The sequence below is a fragment of the Chamaea fasciata genome, unplaced genomic scaffold (genome assembly GCF_029207755.1).
Source record: "Chamaea fasciata isolate MVZ Bird 193981 ecotype frontalis unplaced genomic scaffold, bChaFas1.0.hap1 SCAF_10, whole genome shotgun sequence".
NCBI classification, from domain to species: domain Eukaryota; kingdom Metazoa; phylum Chordata; class Aves; order Passeriformes; family Sylviidae; genus Chamaea; species Chamaea fasciata.
This window is the reverse complement of record NW_027094095.1, coordinates 3,331,233-3,342,461: the sequence shown is the minus strand read 5'-3', so window position 1 is coordinate 3,342,461 and position 11,229 is coordinate 3,331,233. Positions and strand designations below refer to the sequence as shown.

Sequence of the window (11,229 nt, the reverse complement as noted above, 5' to 3'; positions counted from 1 at the left end):
TGGCCCAACGGCTGGCAATTAAACCTCATGCTGATGGAAACTGTTAACAGGGATTGCTGCTTTGCCCATAGCGTCGGAGTTAACAACTCCAAACTCTTTCTACTTTTTCTATAAAACGCGTGGGAGCTTTGTGCCTGGAATATCTGCGGCAATAAAGTGGATATGGTGCTTCACTTTTGTTTGTAGTGCTAAAACTTGCAAGAAGAAAGAACTGAGGTTCAGGACAAGATCTGGTGCTTGTACTTGGTGAAGCACATTCAGTCGATATCTTTGGGTTTGGTACAACCCGTTACTGTGATTTAGACACCAGATTTAGATTCGTGATTCTTACATAGTCATCTCAAGGGGAATTAGGTGCCCACACCGTGTTGTAAGCCAACCCTTGTAGGGCTGGCCAACATTGTTCCATTGTAAAATTCAAGGTGATGCCTGGTTCTGCCATCTGGACTCCCTGGAGTCTGAGAGCGTTCCAGTCAAGGTTGGATTACGGTTCTCATTCAGATGTCTCTTGTGCTCACTCAGGTTTCCCAGAGAAGCCACAATCCTGTGTGAAGGGCTGCTCGACATCCCTCTGCCCGGGGCTTACCCAGGAAGGACATCCTGCACGAGAAAACCACACTCTCCTTCTCCTCTGCTGGATCAGCATCTCTGCTTGGCACCAAGGCTCAGCTGCGGGTGAAAAACGGTGGCATTCCTGTTTCCCCAGGGCACTTGGATGCCGTCAGGAGCACCTGAAGCCTGCCAGCTCAGGGAGCGTTCCCCTCCGAGCGGCATTGATGGGACGCGTTAGTCACGGCAGCCGCCGGAGGCGCGGCCGCGTAAATCCCGGAGCCCCGCACGCCCGTGGAGCCGTGGATTGATCTGCTCAGGGACGCAGCAGTGCTTCGGAGCCTGACTAATCCTTCACAGACTGGAGCCGGGCAGGGATGTGGCGCTGGGAACATCCCCGTTAGGGATTATTTCAGCCTCCTGGGCTGCTGCAGCTGGGCCGGGGGCTCATGCCTTTGTGCCGGCTCTGTCCCGCGGGGAGGTGAGCTCCCTGACAGGCTGGCAGCAGCCACAAGAGTTCAGGATAGGCAGGGAAAGGTTTCTTTTCGTGGATACTGAGGGATAATGCTGTAACTTGTGGGGTCTTCTCAGTTTATACCTAAGGGTGAAAGCAAGCGCGTGTGTTCTTGTCAAATGGTAAAAGCACAATGGTCAAAGCAGGTCTTAAAAAAACACCACTGTGGGCAAAATAGTATTTTTCCCTGATGGCTTCCCGGTGCTTATAGAAAAAGAGCGAGAGTAACTTTTTACATGGGCAGGTTGTGATGGGACAAGAGGAAACCGTTTTAAACTAAAAGAGGAGAGCCCGAGTTTAGATATTAGGAAGCACTTTCCTGTGAGGGTGGTGAGGCACTGGCACAGCTGCCCAGAGAAGTTGTGGATGCTCCATCCCTGGAAATGTTCAAGGCCAGGTTGGACAGGGCTTGGAGCAACCCGGTCCAGTGGAAGATGTCCCTGCCCGTCACAGGGGTCTGCAACTGGGTGAACTTTAAAGTTCATTCCAGCCCAAGGCATTCAGGGATTCCCTAAATTCCTCACAGTGTTGTAACTTACTAGACATGCTAGAGCAGGATCTCACCTGCTTACAACTACTTCATTACGAATTATAAATTGCATGGGGGTACGTGTGATGTTCCTTGAAGTCTGTTTGCTTTTTTCGGGAGAGGCTTCCCCTCTCCATTTCAGCTCCAGTGGCCGGGACCCACTTGAGTCCTGTTCGGTCACAGGTCGGACTCCATGAGCTCAGAAGTCGTTTCCAACCTAACTGACCCTGTGATTCTTCACGGCACTATGTTCTCAGGAGCCGCGGGGATGCGCCCGCTCGGACAGCCTTTTCCATAGCACTGGCGATCTCCAACCCACCCACCTCCCCCTCTCCCCCCTCAGGCCGCCATCTTGGCCGCCCCGCCCCACCGCCGCGGCGGCGCGAGGCCCCCGGCTGTCCGCGGCGTTCGCCGGCGGCGGCGGCGCGGCGGGCCCGGGGCAGCCGCGGGGCCTGCGCGGCGGGAGGAGGAGGAGGAGGAGGAGGGAGCGCCATGGCCGAGGCCTGGGCCGGCTTCTCGCAGGAGGAGCTGCGGCGGCTGCGGGGGCAGCGCCCAGGTACGGACCGGACCGCGCCCGGGGAGCGGGGGACAGTGGGGCCCGGAGCGGCGCGGAGGAAGAGCCTGGGCCTCGGCACCCCGTCAGCCGCCGCAGCTGCACCTGCCTCCCATCGCCCCTCAGCGCCCCATCTCCGCGGCCCCTTCACTCACACCTCTGTCCTTCCCCTCAGCCCCTCCATCCGCATCTCTGTCCCTCTTCTCAGCCGCTCCATTCACCCCCCTACCCCTCCCCTCAGCCTGTCCATCCACACTTCTAACCCTTTCCTCAGCCTCTGCACACCTTTGTCCATTCCCTCAGCTCAGCCGCTCCATCCCCGCATCCAACGCCTGCGCTCTCCCAGGCAGCCCCTCGCTGGCCCCGGGCAGCCGCTCGCTCCCTCCCGTGCAGCCCCATCTCTCCCCGCTCCCCTCATCCAGCCCCATTCTTCCACCCGCCGCTTCTCCGACAGAAATCCCCCAAAACCCGGGCTCTCCAGCCCCCTTGCACCCAGGTCTCTCCCCAGCGTCCCCCTCATGTTCCCAGGCGTCTCGTTGCCCTCGTTCTTCCCCGTTCTTCATTTTATGACCTCAGTTTGCCCGCCAGGCTGGCAGGGACCCTTCCTTAGCCCTAGATGTGCCTCGTCATGACTATCCTGAGAGTCACCTCACTCCCACCTATGGTTTCTCTTTTAGGCCTGCAGTCCAGGCCTCTAATTCCTCCCTCTCCTCACTTAGGGATAGGTGCATCATTGAAAATTCCTGAATCTTAGGCTTACAAAACATTTCCAGCTTCCTGAGGTTTCCCCCACATTGCTTTCCCATGACACCCTGCCTTGTGTTTTTTCTCCTTGTTTTGGTTTTCGCTTGCCTAGAACACCTCTGTCAGAGCCTGTCTTTGATACCGAGGTTTGTTTTTAATCCTGTTTCTCCACCGACAGATTTGTACGAGCCCTCGCCGCAGCAGCAGCAGCAGCAGCAGCAGCCTCGCCCCCAGGCTGTGCCCAAGACTCGGAAGCAATTGCTACGGGAAAAAGCCCTCCAGCAGCAAAGCCAGAGGCTGGGGCTACAGGGAGGAGCAGCCCCTGTCACTCCAGAGCAGCTGCTTTCTCCGCCACAACCCAAACCGTGTCACCTCCAGCAGCCCGGGCCAGCACCCGGGGATCAGAGGCAAAGGGACAGCCAAGAGCAGCAGGAGGGAGTGACACCGGCGGAGTCTTGTAATGGCAGGGACAGCGCCCAGCCCCGCCCTGCAAAGCCCAACGGCCAAGTGGAGAGAAAGAAAGTGGAATTGTTAGTAAGTTGGTAAAATCAAGGGGTGGGGTTTGTTTTTCTCTATTTGATTCATTCTTTGGTTGTGAAGTCAACTTTCGTGTGTCTGATGGGAAGCTCTGAGAGATCGAATCATTCCCTGTTCTTCGAGGCAGCGTCTGCGTGGAGAAGCAGCACGTGGCTTCTCTCAAATTCTAAACTCAGAAGGATCCGGGAGGTTCTGTTTTGCAGAGATGGGCCTTGAGAGGCTGTGGCTGGTGGTTGTGCTGCCTGTGATTTCCCTGCCCAGCTCCTGGGCTGGGATCACCTGCCTGCACTCCCTGCACCAGGGTAGCACCACTTTGGGAACTCAGATTCCTCCTGTGGGTGCAGCTCACCAGTAGTACTGGCTGTTCATCTCATTTTTGTGGTGAGAAAAGCACAGGCACTGTTTGTCTGGGGAGAAAACAGCTGGAGCTTTGCTGAGAATTTTTTCACACTGGTGAAAGCAGATGACATTTTGCTGCAACAGTCACCTCCTGAATATGCTGGATTCTTCTCAGCCTGGATGCTTGCATTTAAGTCTTACTAAAAATATTTCTGTATGTGAGGGTTTAGGAATAGGGTGATGAGGACAAATCTGAAGAGATGTGCAGAAGTGTTTGTTAGTAGCTGAGTTATTCGGGTATTTTTAAGTTTGGGCTTCTCGAGTGAGGGCATGAAGAGCACAGTGGGGTGGGAAGCAGTAAGCAGTTCTTTGTTTCTCCTAAATCCTGCCACAGGTTGTTTCCCTCACCTGAGACCTGGTCTTCCATCCTTTGGGATGGTTGTATCTCTTAGGAGATGTAGCCTAGGAAATGGAATCGATGTCAGTCTTTTACTGGTGGCAAAAGCGAATTTGCTGCTCGTTTTCATTGTAGCTCATACCAACATTTCATTTATATCCATTTACTTATTTGGGAGCTGTACTGTGAAGCAGACCTGTGAAGGAATCTTTTTTATGGATTATGCAGATTTTAGTTCCGATCAGCAGAATTCATCTGGAAAAGTTTTATGGGTCTGAATTCTTGCAGATGATTCTTCTTTCCTCAGAACCACAACCTGTTAATTGTTCCTTCGACTTCTGTAAGAGTTTGCTCCAGAATATATGATGGTCAATATTTGTGTTACTGTATGGGCCGCAGGGAGAGAAACGAACTTTGTATTAATTTTTGATGTTCTTGTCGATGAGCAGGCAGGAAAAATCCCGTTGGGAAATCCTCCAGCAGGAGCAGCGGCTGATAGAAGAGAAGAATAAACGCAAGAAGGCACTCCTGGCCAGAGCCATTGCTGAGAGGTGGGGCTGAGCCTGGGCAAGGGCTTACTCTTCTTCTGCAACCAGTTTCATATCTTAAATTAAATTTCACTTTTTCCTCTTCTCTGTGCTCTGTGAGCAGCTGTGATGGACGTTTCCCTTGGATGACAAGTGCTGGCTTAGAAGTGCTGTTGTGACTAAGCTTTTCACACTTCCCAAGCTGCAGCTCTCTGCGCAGATGGAAAAGTTATTACACAACTGGAGGATTAGCTGAAGTCCTTAAATTTGTTAGTGAGGTCATGTTTGGAAGTCGGGGTGCTCAGATGCTTGCCCGTGTTCTGGTCCTGATTTGTTTTTGCTGGATGTAAGGGAAGTTTATTTGATTTGTAGCCTGTGAGAAGAAGCTGTCTCTGTTTGGACTTTTGGCTCGTTAGTGTGTGAAAATGTTGAAAAGAGAACACGATCAGCTTTAAGAGGGTACCATTTTACCACAGGATGAGTAGAAATCATAAAATCGTCACAGTTGTTAGCTCCTGCTCTTCAGGGGACCAGGCTTTATGGCACCAAGGTAGGTTAAGACTCCAGGGAAGGCAAAGTTTGTAGGGAAGGATGTTGGAACAGCTGATAACACTGGATCGAGGACAGTGATGTGAAGTTTTCAGGCTTGCAGTGCTCTCCCAGGCCTGTGTTACGTTCTGCCCATCAGAGCCCTTGGATAGCACAGGTGAACACAGCCTATACTGTGCTAAAGTCCTGAAAATTGCATTTTCCTTTGCCAGGCAGAGATAGAGCACAAGCACCTTTATTCTGAGTCACTGCAGGACATCAAACACGGGTGTGGCCACCAGGTCTGGTTTTTCCTCCTGGAAACAAAGCCCAAAGAGAGACAAGACACGGAAAGTGACAGCTAAGGAGTTACTTCTGTCACTCAAAGGCCTTCCTCAGGCTCCCAGCAATACCACAGGCTGTCTGTTTCCCTCCACCTGCATCAGCTGGTCAAATGGGAGAGGCTGGCACTGCCTGCACACCTAGCCTTGCTTTCAGGGTCTAAAGCAGTGGCTGAGAAGCGTCGTTTCGCTGGTGGTGATGAATGGTGGCAAAGTGACGTGGAGTAAAAGCTTGTGGAAAGTCACTTGGCTTGCTTGGGAGTGAAATCCATCAAATCTTGTTGCCCTTAGTAATATTTCGTTTTCAGGACTTAGGAGTGAATGGCCCAGTTGAAAGAGGCTTGGTTGAAATCCTTTGTGTTTGATGTAAAACTTTCCGTTCACTTCACTGGGATTTGGCTGGGCCTTTTGGGAATAATTTTACAAAATGGAAATCAAGCTTAGGTTAGGTGACTTTTTGGCCCCTACTAACTAGGCTTCTTTGAAAGGGGATATTTGCAGGGCTAAAAACCCTTCCCCCTCTCGCTTCCCCCCCAAGCCATTTCCTGTTTCCTTACACTGAGAACTACTTAGATACAGCAGCTTCTTGTGTGTTTCCACAGTGAGGAAACACAATCTGTTTTAGGCACTTTGATTACAGTCATTACGTAATTTTGCCGTAGTCCTTTAATAGCCAGCATTTTAGATCCCTGTGGATGCTAAAAAAGATCAAAAGCCCCACACCAGAAAGGAGAAGCCTTCTGAATAGATCCTAAAGAAGTCAGTTGCTCTTCAAGTGAAATAGGGCCCAGTATGTCAAGATGAGAAGCTTGAAAAGGAAATTCAAACAAACAAACAAAAAATCTTCCTTTTGCAGATCCAAGAGGACTCAAGCTGAAACAGTGAAACTGAAGAGGATTCAGAAGGAGCTGCAGGCTCTGGATGACATGGTGTCTGCTGACATCGGGATCCTGAGGAACCGCATCGACCAGGCCAGCCTGGACTACTCCTATGCCCGGTAAGTGACACCCAGGGAGGAGGGAATAGGGAGCAGCCCTGCCTGAGGGGAGGGGAAAATGCTGTTTCCTCTCACTGAAGCCCCAATGAAGTCCTGTCACTGTAATAACGTGTAGTTGAAGCGGTCACAGTCTGGGGGGGCTTTCAGATCTGGAAGTAAAAGTATGCTGCTTATTTCCTAATTTTTCCCTTGGAATCTGGGAACTGAAGCAGGTTTTCTGACTGCAGACTGCTGTCACAAGACATAGGTCCTGCTTTAAGTGTGCAGTTGTCCATAAGCCCTGCTTTACTGTTTCAAGGTTGTTTATTTCTTCTCAGGGGGAAAGAGGTTTTTCTTGAAAAGTCCTGAAATGAAAATGCTGTTCAGGAAAATTTGCTTGTTCATGACAGCTCTGGTCCTGCTGGAATCAATGGGACCTATTAAGCTTCAAACATATAATCCTGCTGAAGTATTTTTGCAGCTAGGACCAAAAATTGAAAGAAGAGGGAAGCTTTTAACCCTTCACAATGTGCCTTTAATCGTTCTGGGTGTGACGAGTTCCTTAAAGGCAAGAAATTAATGGGAACACCCCATTAGCTGTGGGTAAACCACAACATCAGTAGATAAACAGCAGCATGTTTGTGCAGCCCGTTCATAAAGCAGAAATGTTCACTGGTGGGTTTTGGTTCACCATTCAATGTGTTAAATGCTCATTTCTCCTTCTGACTTCTGCCATACCATGACCACAGGCCAATAAAGCTGGTAATTAGTCTTGAAAAAAAATAGCAGTGGTAGCTAGAAAAATTAAGATTTCTTTGGTGTAATTATCATTTGAAATGTCTAAGATTAACTGTAGTTAGCGTAGCTGATTGCAGGTGAATCCAGAATTTCATGTCCTCAAGAGGAAAAACATTCAGGTTTCATCTGGTTTCTAAAAACATTAAATGCTCCTGAAATCTTCTTACCCAAGTTTTGTAATAATGCATCTGTTTGAAATGCTTACTGGCTAAAGAGCACAAGCAGCCCTTGACGTGAGGAGAGCAGTTTTTAATGACAGTAGCAGAAGGAGATGCTAGTAGGACAAGTGGGTAAACTTCACCAATATCTTAATGACTTGAATTAATTTAGGAGGTGTTTTCTTGAGGGAGGGGTTTGGCACTGTGAGGTACATACTTCCAGTGTTGTAGTTTTTATGCGTTATGAGCCAAAGCCAATTTACTTTTAAGTGGAATCTTTTTAAGCAATTTCTTTTTATTTGCCTTTTGTTCTAGGGCTAAAACACAAGGCATTTCAGTGGGTCAAAAAGTGCAATATTAAATAGTCCTGAGCACATATCTAATTTACAACATTTGACAATTGCTGTGGAATAGAATTTTTGTAAATACAGTGTGACTAATAGGTGGGAATCCAGCCCAAAGGTTTAGCTGTGCAGATGTTTCCAACATGGCATTGGTTTTGCCACTTCACGTATCTGACCCAGAGAAATCTTGACTTTCTTGAAAGGGAAACGTAAGTGGGCATCTTCTGCCCACTACAGACATAGCCTTTACAGCTGGTTAAAAATCATGTGGTTAATATAGAAAAGAAGATATTGGGGAAGGCTTTTCTATGTCTTATTTCTTTCTGTTTCACTAAGCAAAGGACCTCTCCTATCTTTCTGATGCTTTGTTTAAGCAGATACTGGAATCTGGTTTTATAAAAGAGCTGGATTCTTTATTCAACCACCTTACTAATACTAGTTTTATGAGTGCTCTGTAGTCAGGCTGCAAAAGCCTTTGTGTGTTCCCTTTCCTGATGGGCAAAATTACATCTATCTTGTAATTAGAATTAATTCACAGATTCACTGATGTAGTGGAAGATGCATCATTAACGTGGACACCAGCCATTAAAGTGCTAGATATTCTCTGTGTGTTTACTCAATAAATACTTAGAATATTCCCTTTTTGCTGTATTTGTCATGACAGGAAGTGCAAATTGGCAGGAGGTGAGTGTCGGGACGGATGCTTGCCATAAAACTCTACATCTGTGTTGATGTCATGTGCTGTGTCAGTCTGTGCTGCCCCTGATTTTCTGAAGATGGATATGGGTGGCCAGAAAAGCGCATGATCCAAATGTCAACGTGCTCCATCGAGCATCTGTGCTGTGGGGGGTGGCTGGGTTAGAACAACACCCGACTGCTTAGTGGCGTTTCAATTCACTGAGTGGGTGTTCATTAGAAGTGTGGAAACACTGCAGTTTCTGATGGATTCTTTCTGCTGCCAGTGGTGCATCTCTTCAAACAGGCAGCAAAAATGGGTGTTTGTGATTCAATCTGAGCTAGTTAACTCTTGGAATACACAACAGCAGAGCCCCTAGTGTCCAGAGAAGTTTCGATCAATTCGCTCTTACTTTCTGCCCTCTTGCTAATGTGGCAGCATGTCATGAACAGCTGGCACAATGCATTGCAGAGCACGTTGCATTCCAGGGATTCTTAAAGTACCTGTGGCTGTGTCAGGGTGTGAGGTGCTGTGAGAATTAACCCTCCAGAAACGCTGGTGGTTTTGCAGGAAGCGCTACGACAAGGCCGAGTCCGAGTACGTGGCCGCCAAGCTGGACCTGCAGCACAAGACGGAGATCAAGGAGCACCTGACGGAGCACCTGTGCACCATCATCCAGCAGAACGAGCTCCGCAAGGCCAGGAAGCTGGAGGAGTTAATGCAGCAGCTGGACGTGGAGGCAGATGAGGAAAATCTGGAGCTCGAGATCGAGGTGGAACAGATGCTGCAGCAACAGGAGGCAGAAGGAGGGAGACAATCCAACCAGGCACACAGCCACGCTGGGACAGCCCAGGAGAACCCCGCTCCCAGTGGTGTGGGGCAGGAGAGCCAGCAGGCTGACCGTGCTGCTGCTGCTTCTCCTGCAGTTTCTGAACAGTCTCAAAACCCCAGGACCAAATCCCTCTCCAACGTGGACAGCCAAGCTCAGGCAGTAAATGTGACTTCAGGAAGCTCCCCAGCTTCTCCGGCCACATGACTGCTGGATGCAGATAGGCCAGTGGTTATGGATGAGGTACTCTCTGCAGGCTAGTGGCTGTCTGTTGTATCTGGGCTTCAGCAGTGCCAGTAATATGCACTTCATTTCTCTTTTCCTTTTTTATTGTTTTCAAATTTTAAAGGCTCTTTTCTTTCCACAAGATGCTTTCGGGGTTCATCATCTATCATCATTCTGGTGCATGTTCATGTCCTATTGCCCAGCTCTTTATGGGCTTTTGTACCTTCCTGAAACAGGACACTTGGAAGTGAACAGTAGGGTTTGTCCAAAGATTTTCAGCTTTTTGATACCCACGGATGCCTGTTCTGAGCAGCGTTCAAGAGAAAGATACCTACAGGAGAAACCTCAGTCTGCTTCTGAACACATTCTGACAACTGCAATAGGATGTTTGTCTTCCTTTGTATCCATAAGGGATTAGTTTCCAACGGTTTCTCATGCTGTGAAACCCAAGTGCGTTCATTAATTGCCTTCATAGAGGTTACTCTTTCCTGATTTAAGGGAAATTTGCATTTTGAGGCGAACTGCAAAGTCAGTTGTGATACCTCATATTTATCACTTCAACTGTTCCTTTCAGACAATGCTGAATCATGAGGCTGTCCATTGATAACACTATTAGCTATGAAATCACAGCTGCTAAGGTTTAACAAAAATGATGGGTTACGGTTTAAGACACTGCAGAATGTAGACATAGGAACACACAAAAGAGTGTGTTACATTTAAAGCTGTTCCATTGCAGAGATTTTTCTCCGTTGTAGTTGCCTCAGAGTGCCAATAATTAGCCATAATTAGCCAGTAATTCATGTTGTAATGAACAATCCCCACAGTGTATTGGAAATAAGCCTATTTTTGTAGAACATTTAATGCATTTTCTTGCCTGAAGAGCAGGTTAGTACCCCACAAAAGCTCAGCTGATTTGCTCTACTGCTGTTGAAAGGCTTTAAAAAGCTATTCCAGGTGGAGAAAGCCTTAGGAATGAAAAAAGAACTATGGGAAAATCTCCCATAGACTGATTGCAGCTGCAAACCGTGGGGACTGCACTCACAGTTAACCTCTTGGTACCAGGGAAGTGTGGGAATGGTTCCTGGAATACCTGACCTGGACGTGTTGGGTCTGAGTTTATGAATGAGTTGCTGAATGACGCCACCGAGTCTATAAATGGGACACTGATTGTCTCTATGGCTTGAACAGTGGAAAAACATGTCACTACATTTCAGTTTTATTCTATTAATAAATCAGTGCATTTTGTACGCAGTGTGTTTACTTTCAGTTGTGATATCTGAGACTAATACAGGGATCCAAGCCTGTTTTTCCACAGGAGATGATAAATGGTAGAATCAGATATGTCCTTTGGCAACTTTCCGCTGTGTGAAAATAAAACCTCAAAAAAGGCTGTTCCAAAATATGGAAATGCATGAAGTAAAGACATGGCAGGGTACAGCCTGGCAGGAATCTTTTCAAGTAACTGGCTCAGGGCGATGGTGGAAAATCTCTCCTGGTGCCTTCCATACACGGGAGAAAGTGGGATAAAATATGTTTCCTAGACCAGCCACTCATAATTTCAGCTAATTGGAGTTAGAATCTTAACTCCAAAGTAATTTTAGAAATATGGATGAGGCATTGCTCTGCTGTCGCTGCTACACTGCATTCCCTGTTATTTTGCTGGAA

The 11,229-nt window shown here is 48.2% G+C and overlaps 1 protein-coding gene across 2 annotated transcripts; it reads left to right on the top strand.

The window, feature by feature from the left end:
* The first annotated feature begins 2,047 nt into the window (after nt 1-2,047).
* On the top strand, nt 2,048-10,859 carry GORAB (golgin, RAB6 interacting). Of its 2 annotated transcripts, XM_066192075.1 has the most exons (5): nt 2,048-2,148; nt 3,068-3,419; nt 4,612-4,713; nt 6,415-6,555; nt 9,081-10,859. In XM_066192075.1, the coding sequence occupies exons 1-5, from the start codon at nt 2,085-2,087 to the stop codon at nt 9,544-9,546; spliced, it is 1,125 nt and encodes a 374-aa protein (XP_066048172.1). In that variant the 5' UTR covers nt 2,048-2,084; the 3' UTR covers nt 9,547-10,859. The 2 variants fall into 2 exon arrangements, with proteins under 2 accessions (XP_066048172.1, XP_066048173.1); XM_066192076.1 differs by lacking the exon at nt 9,081-10,859 and having other exon boundaries at nt 6,415-6,559.
* The last annotated feature ends 370 nt before the right edge of the window (nt 10,860-11,229 follow it).